The sequence below is a fragment of the Pieris napi genome, chromosome 9 (assembly GCF_905475465.1).
Source record: "Pieris napi chromosome 9, ilPieNapi1.2, whole genome shotgun sequence".
In the NCBI taxonomy this organism is placed as follows: domain Eukaryota; kingdom Metazoa; phylum Arthropoda; class Insecta; order Lepidoptera; family Pieridae; genus Pieris; species Pieris napi.
The window spans coordinates 467311-490528 of record NC_062242.1 but is presented as its reverse complement, the minus strand read 5'-3'; the positions used below and the strand labels follow the sequence as shown (position 1 = coordinate 490528).

The window sequence follows — 23218 nt, the reverse complement described above, 5'->3', positions numbered from 1 at the left end:
GATATATAAAAGGCTGATGAGATAATTTGAATAATAAAGTTGCCTGAATTTACTTTAATTCAGAAATTATATTTATTAAACTTGAAAAAATTTATTTGCGGAATTTTCTCGCATAGAATTAATATTTCGACTTGTCTTATTTATCAAGTGTCGCTACAACTCTATATGGGTCTTGGACCTCAGATTGCTTCCGTTTCCTGAATCATGTCGTCGATTGATCTTATTCGGTTTTACCCACGACGTTTGCCTTTTCTTCGAACAGGTTCGAACAGTGTTAATTACGCGCAATGTAAGAAATTGTACACTCCCGGGACGCACGACCTCAGAGTTGAGAGTCGATCAAGTCTATGTAATGAGAAATTTGGTGTAAATATTAAAATTTAAATGTTAATCAACCACAATTATCCTACAGAACTTTTATTTTGTACGTAATGATTCAATACTGTAATGGAGACTTAAGTATAGACACTGGAAGATTTCCAAGAACTGCAAATGTTCTATGAAATTGGCTTCTTAAATGTATAATAATGGCTCTGGTTGGCTTCCGTAGTAAATAGGCAAGGCTTGAAGAAAATAATAACAAAGGCAAGAAAACTACAGTGTCTAGTCCACCTTATCTCATTAGCCTTGTATCACGAAATCTGTTTTTATATAAATATAATTTTAAGAGTAGTTTTAAAATTACAGGGATTAATTTTAATTAACGAGTACTCTTGACAATCATATTTTCGTAACACTTTCTTAAAATATACAAAGGAAAGATTGTATCAAGGTCCTCTGGTTTTAAAGATTAAATCTTTATTAGGCTTTACGGAAATACGGACCTAGTTGATTCCGCCTTAATTTAACTCTCTAAGTACAGAACACTTGCCACTATTTTTCTCAATTTTGGTATCGGCATGTAAGTTTGCAAGATATAGGCGTGGTCGCGTTTAACCCTCACGAAAACGTCTAGCGGATTTACGTGCCGAAAATATACGAAATTGATTAATTAGTTTATAGAACCACAAACGGAGTTTTTACTATTATAGTTATAATCTTTCTACTGAATCAACTATTTTTGTATGAACAAAAAATGACCTTGTCTGACTTTAAGACGAAATCGAGTAGAAGTAAGGACCACCTTTGAATTTATTTCAAGGCTCTTCGATACGGGATATTCGTTTATATATTTCTACACCGGAAATCGTTCTAATTTTTATAGTTAATTAAAAACCGACAGTGTTTCGTTATACCATTTACCTCATTTAAGGAGTATTATTTGGAAAGTGTAACTTGTTCCTATGCAATGTTTCTCGTACGGCACGACAGATTGTCAGCTTACTGCCTTTATGGAATGTCACATGAGTAGAAATGCAGTTGCGAATGCATATGTGTCTTGATGTTAAATGTATTGTATTATCTATTGATATTTCTATATATTAGAAAAGCGAAATTAAAATGTTGGCCCTTATGGCAGGTAAGAACTCTTGTTATAAACAAAACGTCAGGTCGCGTCGCTTGAATGTGATTGGTCAACAGTGATCAACCAATCATGCTTAAGCGGCGCAAAGCGGCGTAATCTGCGAAAGATAAGCGCGGCCATTTTAAATCCGTTTTTTTAATGATAAACGAATAAGTAGGATTAAATATGTTGCAATTGTGGCAATGCCATTGTAGAGCTTTGTCAAAGACTTCGTAATGTTAAGACGAGCTATGTACGTATCTCGTTAATACGTCCTTTTACCTCTAGACTTAAGTTTACAAAATGTTTTATAACTTTTATTGTATGTTTTTATTCTTAAGTATGTCATATGGAAGACAATGAGGATTGACTGAGGATTTGACTTACTACCCAATCATAGACTTACACTTTTGGGACTTATTGTTATATAATAATTGGGAGATTTCATTGAATGGCGTCTCAGCCACAGTTCTTTCATATGACAGTCTCAAGACATTTATTTTCCCGTTATACTCGTGAGCCGGTGCAACTCTAGAAGAATATGTATATATGTGTGTATAGATTATTTCACTCGACCAGGCCAGTTCGGCTAGATAGTATAAAATTTGAAAAAGCTATTTTGCTAACTTAAAGGTTTATCTATGTCTAAAAAATTTAAAAAAAAAAAACGTTTTTAGTTACGCCATTTAATTTACATTACAATTTTAAGTTTGACACGTCAAGCTCGCGCTTTTCACCTCAAAAAAAGAAATGTATTGAAATAAATTCTTCGAGAATTGAGAAATATATTAAAATAAAGACTTCAATCTCATAGCATCGTTTCGGAGTCAGTGGTAAACTTGTTAGGGGCTCACGAGGAATTAAAAGGCGAAACACAACTAGTACCCTTTGTATTAGTACATAAGTTGGTGTTTTTATTAGATAAGTATTTGTTACATGTTTTGCTTCTTTGTTGTTAACAACACAAATTTGTGTCACGTAGAGTCAATTATAAGACAAATAAAGACAATTGATGTGATTTATTTTTTTATTTTCGTCGTTGTATGAAACAGATTTAACTAAATCTGTTTTAAAAAAAGAAAAACTTTTCTTAGCTTTCCCATAGAATTTTCATGAGGTTACCTAAATAAGGTATATAGATAAACCTTCATTCAAACGTAGTCTTGAGTCAACACACGACCTGCAAGTATAGCCTAGGTAAGTGTCATCGACAAAAAATGTGAATGGTGATATACTAGATCTAGATCTAATATTGTCTAAGTGTCCAACGCAGTGCATTATGTACACGTGTTTGTTATAGGTCAGTCGTAAGAGTAATTTACATTTATAATTGTTTGTAAAGGTTAGTGACATTCCCATAAAGCATTCAATAATTGATGTGCACGGAAGTACTTGTGTTGGAGCATATAAATTTCTTCATACTTGCGTCACAGTAGGTGTTACGATTACGATTTTTAATGAATACAATAATTGTACGAGTTCTAAATGGGACTAAAACTCCATTACTTATGTTTTAATGTTATTTGTAATGTCATTATTTATTTATCTGATAATCTAGATATCTTTATCTATGATTAGACATTAAAAATAGCGTGTCGCAATAACTAAGTGCAATGAATGTCTAAGTTTACATTAAAGATTTTTATGACTCATGAACCGACAGACAACTGATATTTTAGCAGAACCGGTCTTCAAACTTCCTGTCTTTAATGTTTATAATGTTCTTATAATTTACTGAATGTTAATGTTTATTCTACATAGTTGCGACTGACTAGTATAATAGTATGTCAAAATTAACTTATTTAGTAAAGTCGTGAGTTCGAATACCGGCAGTGCATAAATAAATTTGTTTATCTGTTTATGAAACTACTTGCTTCTATTAACCGCGTATGTCCACAGAAGGATCACCTACCTATTTATCATATAGTGAATATGATAAATATCTGAGATATAGATAAGGGTTTAAGCGCTACTGGTTAGAAATTCAGTAGCAATGTAGTAATCTATTTATTTATCATAGGCAGAAGATCCCAGTAATTGCCTACAGATTATCGCGTGTATAAAAACCCTAACATAATTTGTTTAATTTTTCCTTATATGCATATTAAGGCTATAGTTTTATAACGACTTTCTTATAGGCATCAAGGTGTTTAATTACGCTCTCATTGTCTGCTTAAACATATAAATAATAATTATTATATCAAAAGACTGGTTTCGTCTGTTTCCTAGTACCTACAATAAGATCAGTCAGTACGTACATACATTTGGTCATCGACCCTATATCAACAAGTAAATGTTACGATGCTTTAAACAAGTAGTAACTTACGTAAATGTGGAGCGAGTGATTGTAGTATCAGTTAAAAGTCAACTTGATTTTAGAGGGTTGCTCTCGATATCGTAAATTATTATAACATTAAGTTCATGAAAGCATGTTGCGTAATATTTTATCAATTCTCGAAACAATTTCTTGCTAAATATATTCCTCAATTGAAACATTTTTAATATTTAAAAACAGAACAAACTTTGATGCGGTTTTAATCGATACACTGATTAATTAACAATGAAATTAAATAGTAGAGAATAGCCGACATTCGGATCGAATCGAAGCGAATCATTAGTTTTAGTCATAAATACTGTACATATTAATTAAATGCGTCGACACACTTAAACTAAGCTTTAACTTTAAATAGTTAATTAGTAAACATTAAATTTTTGACAAGAAAAATTAGGCTTCTTTTCGTTCCTTTCGTCCATTTTAAAGTAAGTTGCAAGAACTATTATTGTAATTCTTAAGTCTTTGTTTCTCAAACTCAAATACGACGAAAATTTCAAATTCACCAGCCGTATGAAACGCTTTTTTACGAATAATCTGTCTTTAATTATTTCTGTTCTTGTGATTTTTTTTTGTCTATTTCTTGCATGTACCAAAGCAGTTATAGTCTAGTTAATACTGTCTAATTCTTGTACTGTTTAAGTTCATTATATTGTACTTGTACTGCTTAAGTTCATATAACGCCTCTATTCAAAAAACTAAACACATCAAATCAGTACTTACCTATCTCTTTTTATCTCAGCTTAATCACAGTTTGACTGAAAGAGATGAGAGAGTAGTTGAAGTAAATATATAAATATTATTTAGGTAACTATCAGATCATTTTTTACCTTTAAATATTTGAGTAACATACTAATTAGTATAAATTACTAAATGTCCTTGATATACTTGACCTATGTTCAAGTGAAATAATATATTAATAAGTATCAAGCAATTAAATGTAAAATGAAAGGCAAAGGTTGTTGAAATTGTTGGATTTAACCAAAATTACTTTCAAAACTGCATACTTGAAAGTAATAAGAAACGAATATGAACCTAGACCTTATTTTTTCATCAACTTTTGTATAGGGAAATCAAATTATTATAGGTAAGGTTCTTAGGATTTTTTGCAGCCTCATGTGTATGCAGAAATAAATGATTGGTAGTAACAATGATATCAGGGATTTAATTCAATATACTTATGACATACACCCGACGAAGGCTTTTGTATATACGCCTTAATAATGCTGATGTATGTTTCATAGATCTGTTTACTAGTCTGATGATGAATGATCTCAGGAATCTTTATTTGGATGTTGTCTGGTGCTTCGGAAAAAGTACCGTTATGAAGTAAAAAGTCACTCCTACATTCGTTTAACAAACAAAAATATATGTATGGCTAATTAAAATGCGTCAGATCCGGATACATTTGGTCCGTTAAGTTTAAACATAATGTAAATCTTTTTATCAACGCCCTATACCGATGAATATAACCTCGATGGCTAACTGCCCCATGCCGAATGCCGGCAGACCAAACAAACGGAACAACATTGAAATTGAAAGTCTATCACTGACTCACTGTTATTGCTTACAACCCACGGAATACTAGTCCACCTTGACAATGAAAGTAGACACATTATGGACGAAGGCTTTGTATAAAAACCAGAGCAATCCTTGCAGATATTATTCAGTTGCCAACTTTAACAACAGAAACATGTACGCCAAGGTGTGTAATACAGTGATACAATTAATTAATTATAAGAATTCCAGCGGTTGCTAACCTTTTCTTTCTTACAGTTGATCATCGCTCTTTGCGCCCTAGGCGTCGCCCACGGCAGTGGACTGTTGGCTGCCTCCCCGGTGGCTTACAGTGCCCACGGCAGTGGACTGTTGGCTGGATCCTCGGTGGCTTACGGCGCCCATGGCAGTGGACTGTTGACTTCCGGCCCGGTGGCTTACGGCGCTCACGGCATCTCCGCCTACAGTGGCCACGCTATCGCCGCTCCCGCCGCCGTTGTATCCCGGACGATCACCCCCGCCGTGTCCTCTGTGTCTTCATACTCCACACAGACCGCTCACGCCACACCTGTGGCTTACGCTCCGGCCGTCGCCCGCACTTACGCCGCCCCCGCTATCACCTCCTACTCCGCCGGCCCCGCTGTCGCCACTTACGCCGCCGCCGCCCCAGTCGCCGTTACTAGGACCATCACCCCCGCAGCCACCTCCTACTCTTCTTACTCCACCCAGACCGCTCACGGATCTCCCGTCGCCACCTACGCCGCTGCTGCCCCAGCAGTCGCCACCTACGCCGCTGCTGCCCCAGCAGTCGCCACCTACGCTGCTGCCGCTCCCGCCGTCGCCGTGAGCCGCACCATCTCCCCTGCCACCACCTCTTACTCCTCTTACTCGAGCCAGACCGCTCACGGTGCTAGGGCCTACGTCGCCGCCGCTCCCGCTCTCGCGTCTTACGCTCGCACCTACGCCGCGCCCGCCGTGTCCACTTACGCCGCACCCGCTTACTCAACATACGCCGCTGCGTCTCCCGCTTACTCTACCTACGCCGCTGCGGCTCCTGCCTACTCTACTTACGCCGCTGCCTCTCCCGCGTACTCTACCTACGCCGCTGCCTCTCCCGCGTACTCTACCTACGCCGCTGCCTCTCCCGCGTACTCTACCTACGCCGCCGCCTCTCCAGTGTACTCCAGCTACGCTTCGGCCGCCCCCGTGGTCAGATCATCTCTGGCGTACTCCGCTGCTCCCGCCGTCTCTCACATTTCCTACAACGCCCACGGCGCTAACTACGGTTGGTAAACTGAATCAAATTATAGAAGTTGTTGTGTAAATAAAATATGATTTAATAAAATCTTGCCATTGATACTTGTCTATTGATTATATTTTAATAACACTACCTATAACAATCATAATATATCTATACTATCTATCTATACTCATGTAATCCATACAAAACTATAATGTCGTTTTTGGTTCATAATCAGAAGCAACGACAAAATATCTGAGAAATTACCTTATAATTGTTGTGATTATATCTCGGCAATGTTAAATACATACTTTGAAAAATGTGGAGCATGTGTTTTTTAGTAAAATACCGCAATTTTGAAGCTAAATATTTCATGTTAAATATCTTCTGACAATAATTCATTCTCGCAGTTGGGATATTGGCCTTAACGTGATGAATATTAAAGATAATAAAAAGGTTAATAAATAACGGAAATGTGTTTAGTATCTTTAATTAATATTTCTAAATAGAATATGGAATTTTAATTTCTGAAAAGAACAACTTGTGACTCCTTTCGTGTTTAAGCTAGGAAGGCATTCCGTGGTAACAGAAAACATAGTCCAAAAGATCTATCCATCTTCTTTATCTGAAATATATGGTCTGGTCAATATATTCTTGAAGCCTCATTAAAAACAAACGGACATTCACCAGTATAATACTCAAAAGTGGACTAATTTGAGCGTACGACCAACCAGGCTCCAGAAGATAAACCAATCCTTATATGGAATTTGTTTTTCCAACAAACTCCCAAGCGAAATTAGAGAATTATCACTAAATAAATTCTAAGCTCTCGTTAAACGTAAATTAATCAAGAAACCTTTTTATAAATTTGACGAATATTTAAATGATCCTAATCCATGGGATTGATTTGCTCCAGTTCAAACAATTTGTATAACTGAAAACTTAGCGATTAAAAAGAGTGGCGGAAAGTTTCTTGCCAGTTCTTCTTGCCCACTCTACGCCCTTGACTTGCGAATTGGTAGTAAATGTAACTAATTCTGACGAACTTTTCTGACGTTCATAAGTGTACTGGTTTACCTATATCAATAAAGTTATTTTGAGTTTGAGTTTAAAAGGATTTCTTTCTCTCGTAAATTGTTGACTCGCTTACATAGAGGTAAACATTATTAAAAATAAATTGCTTGCTCTTGTGATACCTATATAAAAATAGAAATAGATCACATAAATAGATAGAAATAGGTCTGTTAGACCAGACAAAATATTTGTTAATTAAATTAATAACTAAGAAACTAATTGTATATTTTTAAAATATTTTTGTTGGTCGCGCTTTAAATAGCGAAGCCGATGATTTTGCATATGATATTATTTGCATAGACTTGTCTAGTGTAGACTTTTACTCAGATATCTCAATAAATAGGAGAAAAATGAAAAGAGATCGCTCGAAGCGATAAGGCCACCATTGGTTTCTTTTTATTTAATTATTTTAATTGTACTGTTTTTCTTGCAATGAAGTGTACATAAGTAATGGTATACAGTCCATGGAGGTTTATATAAATAATTTAAAAATCTGTAGGAATTAAACAAAGAAATTTAATGAAGCACTGAATGAGATTGGAATGAGGTAGGCGATTGAAGATGCAACTTGTTATGTTCCTTTGAAATTTTTGCCAAATTTTAATTAGTCCTACACAGATTAGCGTTTCATTGGTTATATTTTTGAAGGCTATCAGGTTTCTACACGAATTATGGTTCAGTCAGGAAAGGGAATCGGAAACTTCCGCTAATACGCGTTGCGTTAAATCAAATGATGTGTCATATTATAAGTGTATTCTCAACACCGAGGTCGTGCATTCTAATCATGACTGAGCACCAATGGATTTTTCATTATATATGCGCAATTAACACTCGCATGTATGTTAAAAGAAAATATCGAGATAATAACCAGCATAGGTATCTTATATCCAAAAAAAGATTTGCGGCAAAAGACCTATTTTTTTAAAAAGAAAAATGAAAAATAAGTTTATCAAAATTTACTGTTTTATGAATTGCCCTTAAAATTATTGTAGCGGCGTTAGTGTATGGTAAAACAAGCTAATGTTCGCAATGAAAAAATAACAGCTGGATACGTAAAGAGTAATTATGTTTCTTATTTTAAAATCTATCATCATAATATTTGTAGATACAAATTACTTTGAAAATGTTTCTAATACATATTAATAGTACTTAGTAGTCATAGCAAACATATTTGTTTGATCTTTCACTTTACACTAATATAAATTGCACTTCTTGCGCTCACCTTCTTTAATTTTTCCTCACGGTGGCCTGGAAGAGGTTGCTAGAATGCTAGAAAGGGATAAGGCCGCCAGTTGCCCTCTTTTTTATAAACTTATTTTAATTTTAGTGTATTTCTTGCAACGAAGTTTTACTACTTTATCTAATTGTTTTAAAGAAACTGTTTTAAACATCTACCATGTAGGATTACTAATTGTTATCTATTTACCCACAACACAAGCGATATATGAATTTTGTCACAACCTATTTGTCATGAATAAACTTTTAATTATTTATTGCTATAAGTGTAAATAAATAAATTAATTTCCATCTCCAATTTCATCCTTATATGGTTCAAAATTCCAAACACGGCAAAACAATATTTATTTATAGAATAAGAATATTCGTTGCATAAATACAAAGTTTAATCTTTGAAGTAATGACATTAACGACCTTCCATACAAACTTTAATCCTTTATGTCAAACCCAACCCCTATACCAAATTTCATTAAAATGTGTTCCTCAGAGCTGAATCCGACTGACAGATAATTTCGCTTTTAAAATAAGTTGGTAAGTAGAGATATCAAATCAGAGAACGTTGAATTCCCAGTCTTTGTCTTAAAAATTTCACTGGAATCTGCAAATCGTGTTCTAGCTAGTCAAACCAAATCAAAATCACAAGAAATGAATATGAAGAAATAGGAACCAAAATAGTCCATTACTGTGAGAGCTGTAGGAACACTTCTTAATTTCGTTTTCATATTTTTATTTACAAGTAGGTTGTCAACTATACCTTCTTGATTGAAACATTGTAAATTAATTTAGTTGCTTAGTATCAATCAATCACAAAATGTATTTTATAAGTTTTGGTGGATAAATATAAAAACTTAAGAAACTAATTTATAGATAGCTGTTTGCATACGTTGTCACGGACAGTTGCTAGTATTCTAATAAAAGCTTTAAAATTACCATGATAAACCACTACAATGAATATAAATTAATTGTAGTCCAAAAGCATAGGAAGGGTGTAGTTTTATTTTATAAATTGTAGTATGTTGCCTCTATTATGCGGTTCTCAAAACGAAAATCAAATGAAAAAAAAATTCTCACATTACATGCTGAAAACAGGTCAGATATTTGTAATTCAATTGCAACTTTCATAGTCAACGTTTATAAACGCTATTTCTATTAAATAGAATCTAGTACACATATTAATGGGAGATTGGGTGTAGCTTCGCCCTGACATTGTTACACTTTATACGGACAGGATCTAAGCAAAGAATTGTAAATATTAACCGAGCAAACTAACCCTTATTGCCAGATCTGAGCAATTATTTTTCGATAACATTCGTTGCCCCACATGTTGCACAAAACTTAACTCAGGATTGGATACCAGTTTGTACAGATTGGTATAAAAGTGAATGCGTGTGCTTTTGGAGTCACAAAGTAAACCTAACTCAACCCTATCATGTATTCCAAGGTATTACATGAAGCTTTAACCAGCCTTTTGTGTGAAGTTTTGGTATTATTTTTTCTTAATTTTTTTCTTATTTCAGGTTTTGATCTTCCTGTGCGCCGCGGGCATTGCTTCCGCTGGTAACTTATATGCCGGAGCTCCAGCTGTGGCCTACAGCTCCCCGGCTACTTCGGTATCCTACAGCACACACACCACCACATCTCACGGTGGTCCCGTGGCTGGATACGCAGCGGCCCCAGTGGCCACCTACGCCGCAGCTCCTGTGGCTTCTTACGCTGCACCTGTAGCCACATATGCGAGATCCTACGCTGCCCCAGCTGTAGCCGCCTACTCCGCGCCCGCAGCCAGTGTTTCATACCAGTCAGTGCAGTCTCACGTAGCGCCTGTCTCTTATGCCGCAGCCGCTCCTGTGGTAGCCAGAACATACGCAGCTCCAATTGCCAGGACTTATGCCGCTACCCCAGTTTACGCGCGGACCTATGCCGCTGCTGCTCCTTTAGTAACGAGGACTTACGCTGCTCCTGCTCTTACGTCGTATGCTGCACCAGTAGCCCGCATCGCTGCTCCTTCAGTGTCATATTCTTCTGTGGCAACCCAATCGTCTCCCATCGCTACTTACGCTGCTGCCCCAGCTTACACCTCCTACGCTGCTGCCCCAGCTTACTCTTCCTACGCTGCTGCCCCATCTTACACCACCTATGCTGCCGCCCCATCTTACTCCACCTATGCTGCCGCCCCAGCTTACTCGACCTATGCTTCCGCTCCAGCTTACTCCACGTACGCCGCAGCGCCAGCAGTAGCCTACGGAGGCTACGGAGGCCTGGGAGCCCACGGGTGGTAAACTACCAAAGCATTTTATTATGTACATAAATTATCTAATCACTAGAGCGTAATATAAACCATTGACTGTATATTATATGAGAAAATTGTGTTAAATAAATGAAACATGAAATTATATCTTTTAACTTTTTATTTATAATTCCAATGAATCTACTTCAGAAAAAAAATGAGGTGCTAATGTAATCGATCAAAATCATTTCGATATCTCAGCGTTTCCCAAATAAATAACTAAATAATTGGTGTCATCATAAGAAATCTTTTACTTGTTCGAGGATAACAATTGCAACTCTTTTCTTTTGAAAAAGAAAGTGTAATAAAGCACAATTGCAAGGAATAAAACTTTAGGCGCCAACAAATTCTGGCTTAACAAAAGACTACAAATGACGAGGAAACCATTGTTGTTTTAAGTTTTGCACGCGTGTAGGTACTCTTAGCGTCGTGTGAGTAAAACTGGAAGATAGTTCCAAAGTTCTTTGTGTAATGTTGCCTATTTTTGAAACTAAATTAAAAGTTATTGTTAATATGACCTCATTTTTAGTTTATTACTTCTTTTAATATTAATTATGAAACATTGTGTCTTAATCTATTTTTAATGTAAAGTTTTTAACTATGGCTTGGTAGTTACTATTAATGGTCATTATTTAGATTTTTTTATTTCTTGCCTTTTCTCTTGAGATTTCTTTGCGTCATTATCATTATCAATTACAAATATGACAAACCTCCTTGTAAACTCCATCCAAAAAAAGGTGGAAAGAAGAAATAGAAGCGTTAGCAGGGTAGCGAATGGACCAAGAAAGCTATGTATGTATAGATTTATTTGGATAAGCTGGAAAAGCCTGACGGTGCTGAAGGAAGGTAGGATATTAGGGTAACAAGAAAAAAATGTATATAACAAATATAAGCTGTATATTCTACTTTTGTAATGATTAGAAATTAAACGGGCTTTTATTATTATTATTAAACTCCATTCTTATCTTTAGTCATCCAGGTTTTCTTTTCTCTACCAAGTTTGCATATGCAACTCTCTATTAAGAGAAATTATTTTTGGACAAGGAAGCAGTAACTATTGAATATCAAAAGGTTCTTGATTCATCACGAAGGTGAATCAATAACCTTATTTTATATTAAATTTCATACAATGTTTAAACCTTTATTCTTTTACAAATCGTTTTGTTATATTTTTTAATTTTCATGTGAATAGCATTTAACTGACTTACCTAACTTATTCAGTTTATTAATAATTAAGTTGGCAGTTAGTTTAAAGTGAAATATTAACCCAGCACAATGGAAAACCAATAGGGTTACCTGAACCCCTTTTAAAGGAAATCTCAAGACCGGATGCAAGCGATTATATGTATAGCTGTAAAGTCAAGGTTGGCAAAGGTTTTGGATTTTTTTTGTTTAATTTATTGGGTTAGGAATAATAAGGATTTTGACCAAGACGTAGTATAACTACGACTACGAGTCCGCTGGACTCAATGACGTATTTGATGCTTATTTGGATGCTAGGGATCAACTTGACTTAGTTTAACTGGACGTAAAAAAGCGTTTAACACTAGACTAGAAGGTCGGCTATAGACCAAAACTAAGTAAAGTAAAGAAAACAGTATGTAGATTACAAAAACCATGAGTCTGCGCCGTATTGTCCTCAATCTGGAGTAATTCAAGGTACGAATCTCGGTCTATTCGAATATATGCTTATCGTTAACGACGCCCGTGGTTCTGCGTTCTAGCAGATGCCTACGTATATTGTATGTAGATGAACTAAAGAGGTTTAAAAAAATAGAAAATATGTCTGATTGCGAGCATTTTCAAAGTGACCTTTCATCTTTCACGCTTTTGAATGTTATACGTGTGTCTAGTTCTGTATAAAAATTTATTAGGTTAATCAACGAATGGCATACGTAAACGGACCTTTTTTTACTGTCCGTTTAATGACCAAAGTTCTTCTATTTGTTAGTGAAAATAATAATTAGTCTTTTATTTTGTAAATATTCTTTAGCTTGTTTTTCCTAATTAACACCTTATATTTTTTATTTCGTGTTTGATTTTTTTATTAAATTTGTTTGTTGATTTAGTTACAAATTTTTATCAGATAATAATTTAAATATTATCAATTAAGTAATTCACAAGTCTCCACGTAGTTAATTCAATTTGAAATGAATATAATAATTTTGAGGATTTTTTTAGCAAATCCTTGGATTTTTATAGAATGTTAATTTACGAGTACATAAGTTAAAAATTATAAAAGACAAATACATATATTCTCATACTTTTAATATATTCTACTTTGTACAATTTAAGTATTTTACAACAAACACGTAACAACACTGCTTGATAAATGATTTTTACCAGCCATACTGTGCTCCTAAACCAGCATATGAGACGTGGGACACAGCTGGGGCAGCTGAGTATGTGATGGCAGATTTGACAATGGGAGCAGCATGGTAGGCAACGGGAGTGGCGATTGTCTTGGTCACCACGGGGGCAGCGTGGTAAGTAGCTACGGCTGGAGACGCGTAGAGTGCTGGAGCGGCGGCAGCGTAAGTTGCTACAGCGGGAGCAGATACAGATGAATACGACACAGCTGGGGACAAGGTCTTCGTTACGGTTGCTACGGGCGCAGCGTGGTAGGTAGAATATGCAGGAGCAGCGGCGTAAACGGCAGGAGCGGCAGCGGCGTAGGTTGCGACTGCTGGGGTAGACACAGTCTTAGAGTGTGACACAGATGAGTATGACACGGCTGGAGACAGAGTCTTGGCAACAGTTGCTACGGGAGCAGTGTGGTAGGTAGAGTAGGCAGGAGCGGCGGCGTAAACGGCAGGAGCGGCAGCGGCGTAGGTTGACACAGATGGAGCGTATTGAGATACAGAAGAGTAGGACACAGCCGGGGAGAGAACCTTGGCAACGGGAGCAGCATGGTAGGTTGAGTAGGCTGGGGCAGCGCTGTAGGTGGCGTATGCAGGTGCTTGGTAGGTAGTGTAAGCAGGTGCATTATACGTCTTAGCGAGAACTGGGCTAGAATAGCTTAATGCTGGCGCAGCATGGGATGTTGTCTGGGAAGAGTAGGATACAGAAGAGACTGGAGCGGTGTAAGCGAGAGGGGCATGGAGCAAGTTGCCAGCGGTCGCAATGCCCGCAGCGCATAGGAAGACTATCACCTATAACGAAAAAAAATTGAGTTATTAATTAAGCCGTACTGCAAACACGTTGGTAATTTACCTTACAATAGCGTTTACACTTATAATCAATAGAAATCAATCAGTGATAATTTTTTAGGAAAACAGACGCAGAAATGTCTAGCCATTAGTTAAGGTATAGACTTATTTCTTTCGGTAATCTTATGTTAAAAGTTTTAAAAAACTTGTGTTCTTGAAATATTTAAATTTCAACTTTCTTTTTTCACTGAATCCATCACAAAAAACTGTACGAGTACACACCTTGGAGTACATGTTTCTCAGATCCGTTGCTGTCGAAGGAATAATTTTAGAACCAAATGTATATGCTTATATACTCATATTAAACTCACGCCCATCGCCTACGGGCTTTCCTCTCAATGTCAAGGTGGATCACCACCTAAAAGTCAAGCTACCGGTCCTAGTCGTAACGACATTTGCTCTTATTGCACGCTGTTCATTTGTTATTTATGTTTAAGCCTTGATTGGCATATCATTAGAATATTATAGAGACGCTAAAATGTATTACACAATTGATTATATTATCTAAATATCGTTTCCCAATTGTACAAGAGCTATTGATAGAAGAATATCATAAAATTGCCACAATTATAATGTATATACAGAAATGGAAAAGACTAAGGGTAGAAGGAGAAGAGGGCACCTTAAAAAGAGTGTAGAGAAGATATAGAAGCGAATGGAGAAAGAAAGCCATGGATATTTGGAAAAGGCTCAAGGAGGCCTTTACCCGTGAAGGTTTTCTGGATTGGAATATCGAGTAGCATTTGTATAGGTTGGAAATAAACGGGCTTTATTATTATCATAGTCCATAAATGGTTGAGTGTATAATAAAACGTTGCGTTTTGTTTCAGTGAATTTTTATGCCGGGAAATAAGAAACAATTGCTTCAAGTAATTATTTGATGATTAATAGTTTAGGTGGTTCGCCTCGTTCGTCGTCCTCGACTAATCGTTAATGGTTCAAGAATGACAACAAATTGTAAACACTGGACTGTAAGTCCAAATTGTTTTGATACACCAGAAATATGTGAGCCATATGAATCTTCTTTGTATCAGACGATGACGATAGCGTGTTTTTTTAAGAATAACTAAAGGATCATTTTTTGTAGTTCATTCAGCATGTTGCATTTTAATATTTATCAAATTTAATACATTAAGCGTTCGTAGCAGTTCCGAAAATACCTAAGGACCCGCCATACTGCTATACACACACACACGGAGAGTTAAAAAAAACCCTTGATCATAGCTGTGGCTCGAATCCACAATCTCAGCGTTGAGAGGAGCGCCTGCCCACTAAGCTAACTCTCGTGTGCTTTATTTTTCATATTTTTTAACTGCTTAGTATATGCCGCAACATAACTGCGATTTAATTCATTTAATTTTTACTTTTCTGTTAGCTAGTTGGAATAAATAATGATACCGTTGTTACACTATGTCATATTCATGAATTTGCGCAATTTTTCTATATAAATTGATCCATCTGTATGTTAGTGATAATAAGTCGTTCATTTGCAAAGAAAGTGGTACATTCAAATTGATTAATTAAAATAATTGATTGGATAAAAAACCACACCTTTGCCTTTAAAAATTTAATCACTTTCCCCTTGAAAGCATTACACGGCAATGATCTATAACTTCTGCGAAGGTGAATAAATAGTTTGATAGCCATAGCGTAACACTTTTTTAAATATACCGTGGTGCAACATGCCGGCACCCACAGCCGTGTTGAATCCCTCGGTAGATATAGCCAAGTTTCTTCAAATGCTATAAATCATTTTGGATGCTTTTTTAAAGTCGCAACTGCTTCTATGATATATAAACTTGGTAGGTACTCGTACTGTCAAAATACCGAGTTCGCAAAAAATGGTCTATAGCTTACAAGAAGTTCAACATCCACAATAGCTCTAATTATATAACAAAATATTATGTATGTCGAAGAATTTGGCACTTAAGTAGGCTTACTGTGGACAAAACCAACCTTAACAGAGCTGCAGAAGATCTCAAGTCACTATTGCAAAATTGGCATGATAACTCATTCCAAGCAAAGCTAGAAAGCCTAACTGCTACAGAGTCTACAAACTACTCGCTCTGGAAAATAACCAAAAGTTTCGACAGACCACAAGCTGCTAAACCACCCTTAAAGTGTGCTGAAGGATGGGTGAGAAAACCACAGCAAAAAGCAGACCTATTTGCTAAACACCTGTCAAAAGTATTCTGCCCAAATGATTCCGTAGACGATAAGTTTGATGACCAAGTGGACACAACACTAAACCAAGACCTTCAAATGAATCTACCACCAAAACCTGTGTCAGTACGGGAAGTTTGGAGAGTTATAAGGGAACTAAAGGATAGAAAAGCACCGGGCTTCGACCTTATAACCAAAGAAATAATTACACAACTGCCCCGAAAAGCCGTAACGTACATTACCACACTATGTAATGGGATATTAAGAGTCCAACATTTCCCAGATATATGGAAAGTATCTCAAATAATAATGATATATAAAGACGGAAAACCACCAAACGAAGTCACATCTTATAGACCTATAAGTTTGCTTCCGATACTATCAAAAGTTTTCGAAAAACTACTTCTTCGACGTATTCTTCCGATCTTATCTGAAAAAGGCACCATACCCAGCCATCAGTTCGGCTTCAGACAGCAACACTCTACGGTGGAACAGGTTCATAGAGTCTGCGACAAGATAAGAAAGACACTGGAAGAAAAAGAATACTGTGCTGCAGTGTTCCTGGATATACAACAGGCCTTTGATAGAGTCTGGCACAAGGGCCTGCTATGTAAATTAAAAAGTTATCTTCCACACTGCTACTTTTTGATATTTCATTCATATCTCTCGGGAAGATTATTCTAGGTCAAAGAAGGAGAAACAACATCAGATTTCTTTGAAATAAAAGCTGGCGTACCACAGGGGTCAGTGTTGGGTCCGGTACTCTACACTATATTCACAGCTGACCTGCCTTGTTCAAGTACCATAACTACAGCCACGTTCGCAGACGATACCGCTATCCTGGCAAGTCACAAGGACCCAGTAATAGCCTCAAAAATCCTACAGAAAGGCCTAGATGATACAACTAAATGGCTTCAAAACTGGCGGATCAAAACTAGTACATCGAAATCGGTACAGGTTACCTACACCCTATGCAAAGGCAATTGCCCCTCAGTGAAGGTAGGAAATACCACCCTTCCTCACCGGAATTGTGTCAGATACCTTGGTCTTCATCTTGATAGGCGTATGACATGGAATGATCACATCAAAAAGAAGCGAGATGAACTGAATATTAGATATAAAAGCTACCTGTGGTTGCTAGGCCGAAACAGCAAACTGTCTGTAGACAATAAACTACTAGTGTACAAGTCGATCCTGAAACCTGTATGGATATACGGCCTTCAACTATGGGGTAGTGCTTGTAACTCCTCCATCATGCGCATACAAAGAATGCAGAACATTATTCTCCGGACCATCAGTAATGTCCCCTGGTATGTGACTAATGCTGAGATCCACGAACACCTGGGAATGCTCACAGTGAGAGAAGAAATAACTAATATCAAGACCAGATACAGGGAACGGCTAGCAACCCACCCCAATGCCCTTGCACGACAGCTCACGATGCAGAGCTATGTTAAACGCCTTAAGCGAAAAGACATTCTATAATGTGAAGAATTATGAGTAGATGTTCTCACTGGAGGACACACTCCGAACGAGATAAGCATCCAACATATTTGCTAAAAGTGAAAGCACTGATTGCAGATGGCGAATATACAAAAAAAAAAAAATAAATAAATAAATCATTTTGGATGCTTTTTTAAAGTCGCAACTGCTTCTATGATATATAAACTTGGTAGGTACTCGTACTGTCAAAATACCGAGTTCGCAAAAAATGGTCTATAGCTTACAAGAAGTTCAACATCCACAATAGCTCTAATTATATAACAAAATATTATGTAGCTAAAGAAACGAGATCAGACCTTTAATAAATTAAGCAAAAATTAAATTTTTTCTTTTTTCGCAACATAAAAGTAATTTAGTAGTAAACTGAAACCGACTTTCAGTACCTTCAACTAAATTTAACTGGGCACCTATATTATATATCCAGAAACGCGTGGATATCCTCAAAAAAATTTATATACCTCAAAATCATATACTGAACCCATTTCGATTTCGAGACCCTAAGCAATGTAGTTTTCGAGAAAATTGTAGACAAAAATACATATATGTCTAAACTAATAACCACTAACCCTAATGACCTATTTATAAATGTTATAGAAATAATATATAAAACCTATTACAATTATTTTACAGGAATTAAATTCTGACTTAGAAATTCAAGAAAATTGGTACCATTACAAATAAAGATTTTGTTTGTTTATTTGTATATCTGTAATAGTTATAAATTATGAGATAATAAATTAGATAAACTTCACAATTCTTCATGGATATGAATATACAGGTTTATACAGCAATTGAAAGAAAATAATATTTTATATATAATTTATTAATAATATTGTACATGATAATAAATTAATCAAGTTTACAAGGAGTTAGCCTTTGGTTGTTCACCAGCCATAAGTGGCTCCCAAACCAGCGTAGGACACGTGAGACACAGCAGGGGCGGCTGAGTAAGTGATGGCTGATTTGACGACTGGAGCAGAGTGGTAGGCCACGGGGGAAGCGTGGTAAGCCACGGGAGTAGCGATAGTCTTAGTTACGACGGGGGTGGCATGGTATGTGGCAACAGCTGGTGATGCATAGACAGCAGGGGCGGCAGCGGCATAAGCTATAGCTGGGCTGGAGACGGTCTTAGAGTGAGATACGGATGAGTAAGAAACAGCTGGAGACAGGGTCTTAGTGTATGTGGCTACTGGGGCAGTATGGTAAGTAGAGTAGGCCGGGGCAGAGGCGTATGTCGAGTACGCGGGTGCACCGTGGTAAGCTGTGTAAGCTGGTGCGGCGTAGGTTGCTACAGCAGGGGCGGCGTATGACTTTGCGACGATTGGGCTTGAGTACACCGCTGGTGCTCCGTGGGAAGTTGTTTGTGAAGAGTAAGAAACAGATGAAACTGGTGCGGAATAGGCGAGAGGAGAAGCATGGAGCAGATTGCCAGCGGAAGCGATGCCCGCAGCGCACAGGAAGATTACTACCTGAAATATAAATATAGTTTATATAATTGGAGAAGATTTAACGACACATATTTAAAAAAATTACATGATAGTTCACTCTCGTTTGAAAGTTATGATGACGGTTGCTTTTGAAGTCACTGAAGAAGTACATCCTGGTGATACTTTCAATTATATAAGTCTACCATCACCAATTCCAGTAATCCCAATTGCCCTACATAGCTATCATAATTGTCTGTTGGTATCAGCCGTGGTCTACCCCAATCACCCACGCAGTACCCTACAGCTAATTTAATATTAAAAATATCTGTACCTTGGAGTACATGTTTGATTGTTCCTTCTCGTTGTTGGAATGTTTTTTTCATCGGCAGTTGATGCTTTTATATGGTCACTGGAAACTGGTATCGGGCTGTGGTGGACTCATCGCCGCGAGCGAACTGCTTCAATGTCAAGGTCGAACCCCGCCCAAATGCGTGAAATTGTTTTTCGTATTCAACATGGAACGATAAGAACTAAGTTGGCAAGCAACCCGTTATTATATTATTAAATTTTTACATTAATTTTACGATTTCATTAAAATGTATATATAATTTACTACATTAGTTTAAGGTCAAGATATCAATTAGTGAGTATTTAATCATAGAATAAATTAATTAAAGTTTCTTGTAGCAAAATATTATTATATCATTAAAAACATAATTTTCTTTTTAATAAAAATAAGTCTTTTTTATTGTGTGTTAATTTCAAATAAAGTGTATCGTTCACATAAAAGTACTTTTGTGTTTTACTGATTATTTAGAATTAATAGTCCTTATTTTATAATAAATGTATTACAAAATTAATTAGACATTCAACAAGGCTCACTAGTGCGTTGTTGGTCTGTATTTATTTCACTCGTATTAAAGATAATATAATATTCCACTGTCATAGGTCTTAATAACTACGAATAATAATAAAATAATAATAAATGTACTAAAATCTGGCTTACCTGACATATATCAGAATATGCTTTGGTTTTATTACAAGGCCGAAATTAAAAATGATATTTTCAAAGAAATTCCAGGAAATTAGAGATATTCTAAAACAAGGTCATTTTTGCATCAACAATAAGGATTTAAAACAAAACAACACTGCTGTATTAATATTTTTATTCAAACTTTAATTATAAAAAATTTAATGTTCGAAAATGGTTGTTTAAAATTTTTCATTGTGAAAACACGTTTTTGGCTATATCTCCTAAACTATACATCGTACAAAAAAATTTGTAGAGACGTATTTTGTAGCAAATCGCTTTGCCTACAATTATGCCTATGTAATTTTTTTATCATAAACCCAAAATTCAAAAGGTATAAGTAAAAATGACAAAAAAAAAAATACTAGAAATTTCCAATTTTTTTTTTAAATTGAATTGGAAACGCTGTTACAGCGATCCAAAGTTGACCGGGTTCGTCAATGCTCATGACAAGCCGGTCAAAACAACATGTTTACTTTACTTTAATGATCTCTCGTTTATTTTAAACAAATTTTCGGAAATGTTTGTTCCATTCCAATAATTTTACTTATTTTCCCCGCTTGTTTACCCCGGTTTGATATTGTATTAATTCGGGTTAAGATAATTCATAAAAGACTGCCCTACGTATGGTTAAACACATATAAGAAAGTCCAGTCTTGATTAATATATTTTTTATTTACTTAAATTTGTCAGTTAAATGTTAATTATTTAAATGTGAGCAAAATTCCACGAAATCCATGACAAGTTATGTTAATAAGTACGAATCACAGGATATAATAAATTTCCGGTGATGGCAATGGTATTAATTATGAAGGAGATAATATTAATTATGGCTTAAGTCAAGGACAAACGTGAATTTTCTATAAAGGATATTTCAAATTATATCTGTATGAAATTATTCAATGAATGAAAATACTGCAGGCATTGACAAATTCAGTTAGCGTTACTTATTTTCAAATAAAAAGCTTTTTTTTTAGTTAACTGTCGATAGAAGAAGATGGGTGGAATTTTAATTTTTTATAGATTTATAAACAATTTTACATAGTTTTCATTGGAAAATATTTTAGTTTTATTTTTTTTTTGTAATATGAGTTATCCAGTATATTTCAATAACGTTAAATGTTAGCTTAAATTATTTTGGTAAATTGTTAGTTTTCGGTAAACGAATGGAGACGTATTTTAAATAAAATATAAAATTGATATTAAATTTTATTTTTAAAATGTAAAAAAATAAATATTTTAAATATCACAATCTGCAATCGCTTTTAAATTAATCACCAGCCGTAGTTGTGGGAGAGGTCACTGTATGAGACATGGGAGACAGAGGGTGCCGCGGAGTACTTCAACAATGGGGTGGAGTAAGCGACTGGACCGTAAGCGACGGGAGCGGCATGGGCAGCGTAAGTTGCTACTGGAGCGGCGTGAGCAGCGTAAGTTGCTACTGGAGCAGCGTGAGCAGCGTAGGTGGCTACAGGGGCAGCATGGGCGGCGTAGCTTAAAGGAGCGGAGTAGGCAACTGATGGAGCAGCGTAGCTGGTGTATGCGACTGGAGCGACGGCCTTAGTCAGGAGTGGGGATCCGTGAGAAGTGTGAGAAGAGTACGAAGAGACCGATGACACAGCTGGCGCAACAGTCTTCACAACTGTAGGTGCAGCATATGCGGAGTACGCTGGTGCTGCGTAGGACACAGATGGAGCGTAGCTCTTGTAGACGGGACCAGCTGCGTATGCCAGAGGTGATGCAGCGTAAGCAGCCACTGGGGCAGCATATGAGGCACCATACAGGCCACCGGCACGAGCGGTCGCTACCGCGCACAAGAGAACGATGAACTGTAATAAAAATAATTGTTATGCCACTGATGTCTATAAAAACATAATTGTTGTCCTTTTAATAAAGATGTGTTTCATAATCGCAAACGATATTATAATATTTTCCTTAATTATGAAGCTTTAGTCCACAATAATATTAGAGATCACAAGTTAACACTTTAACTTTATAAGGCATCGTAAAACATCGTACCTTAGCTGCCATTTTGGTTTATTCACAACAGTAAATGATACATTCGAAGTGCGGAGTATCACTTATATACTATTCAAGAGACATCCCCAGCCGTTAGACTGACGTCACGTTAGAACTGCCCTGCCCGAGACCTTCAACATATTCGTATACTTGTGAAAATATCGGCCTTCATTTAATAAAAAGCGGATGTTCGCGTTTCGATCTAATTCACATTTGATCAATTAAAATATTTTTCTTCCTAGATGTATTAAGTTAGCATTGGTACGTAAGACAATTTTCCTTCTTTGTATAGAAAATACAATAAGCTCATAAGTAGATTTTGAACTAAAAAGTGTTTCTCTTTTTTTTATAGAACAGGGGGCAAACGGGCAGGAGTCTTATCTAATGTTAAGTGATACTGCCGACCATGGACACAATGCCAAAGGGCTCGCGAGTGCGTTGCCGGACTTTTAAGCGTGTTAATATAATAACCTTTACTTTATTTTAATTTAGATTTCGTCTACATATCTTTGGCCCCTACCGATATAAAACCTAACTAGTTATTTAAACAGCCCCCAATCGAAGTGGCGTGTAGTTTTTTTACCGATAGAGTATGGGAAAATATTGCGATGAAATTTAAAATACGGAGGCTTGTTAAGTTATGTTAAGCGTTTTCTCTATCAAGAATTCTTAAGACCATCAAAGATCTTAAGGCTTAGCAATAAAGGGTTTAGAAGAAAAGATGTAAAGGAATTCTCTTGAAATTTTCTAAACCACT

The 23218-nt window shown here is 36.3% G+C and overlaps 5 protein-coding genes across 5 annotated transcripts; 2 read left to right on the top strand and 3 right to left on the bottom strand.

The window, feature by feature from the left end:
• Window positions 1-5347: 5347 nt before the first annotated feature.
• On the top strand, window positions 5348-6630 carry LOC125052428 (pupal cuticle protein G1A-like). The gene is made up of 2 exons (XM_047653275.1): window positions 5348-5481; window positions 5553-6630. The coding sequence occupies exons 1-2, from the start codon at window positions 5377-5379 to the stop codon at window positions 6564-6566; spliced, it is 1119 nt and encodes a 372-aa protein (XP_047509231.1). The 5' UTR covers window positions 5348-5376; the 3' UTR covers window positions 6567-6630.
• Window positions 6631-10139: 3509 nt separating this feature from the next.
• LOC125052429 (cuticle protein 16.5-like) lies at window positions 10140-11218 on the top strand. Its single transcript, XM_047653276.1, has 2 exons — window positions 10140-10264; window positions 10341-11218. Exons 1-2 carry the CDS (start codon window positions 10253-10255, stop codon window positions 11100-11102), a joined length of 774 nt encoding a protein of 257 aa, XP_047509232.1. The 5' UTR covers window positions 10140-10252; the 3' UTR covers window positions 11103-11218.
• Window positions 11219-13361: 2143 nt separating this feature from the next.
• Window positions 13362-14650, bottom strand: LOC125052630 (cuticle protein 16.5-like). The gene is made up of 2 exons (XM_047653580.1): window positions 14542-14650; window positions 13362-14262 (listed from the first exon to the last, which is right to left on the bottom strand). Exons 1-2 carry the CDS (start codon window positions 14551-14553, stop codon window positions 13450-13452), a joined length of 825 nt encoding a protein of 274 aa, XP_047509536.1. The 5' UTR covers window positions 14554-14650; the 3' UTR covers window positions 13362-13449.
• A 4210-nt stretch (window positions 14651-18860) lies between these two features.
• Window positions 18861-19853, bottom strand: LOC125052632 (cuticle protein 16.5-like). Its single transcript, XM_047653582.1, has 2 exons — window positions 19744-19853; window positions 18861-19454 (listed from the first exon to the last, which is right to left on the bottom strand). The coding sequence occupies exons 1-2, from the start codon at window positions 19753-19755 to the stop codon at window positions 18870-18872; spliced, it is 597 nt and encodes a 198-aa protein (XP_047509538.1). The 5' UTR covers window positions 19756-19853; the 3' UTR covers window positions 18861-18869.
• Window positions 19854-21638: 1785 nt separating this feature from the next.
• On the bottom strand, window positions 21639-22558 carry LOC125052633 (cuticle protein 16.5-like). The gene is made up of 2 exons (XM_047653583.1): window positions 22462-22558; window positions 21639-22271 (listed from the first exon to the last, which is right to left on the bottom strand). Exons 1-2 carry the CDS (start codon window positions 22471-22473, stop codon window positions 21717-21719), a joined length of 567 nt encoding a protein of 188 aa, XP_047509539.1. The 5' UTR covers window positions 22474-22558; the 3' UTR covers window positions 21639-21716.
• Between the last annotated feature and the right edge of the window lie 660 nt (window positions 22559-23218).

Excerpts from the sequence above, each read along its gene's own strand:
- LOC125052428 (XM_047653275.1), top strand. The coding sequence starts at position 5,377 with ATGAAAGTAGACACATTATGGACGAAGGCTTTGTATAAAAACCAGAGC. Across the intron at positions 5,482-5,552 it reads ACAGAAACATGTACGCCAAG|TTGATCATCGCTCTTTGCGC; the intron begins GTGTGTAATACA and ends TCTTTCTTACAG.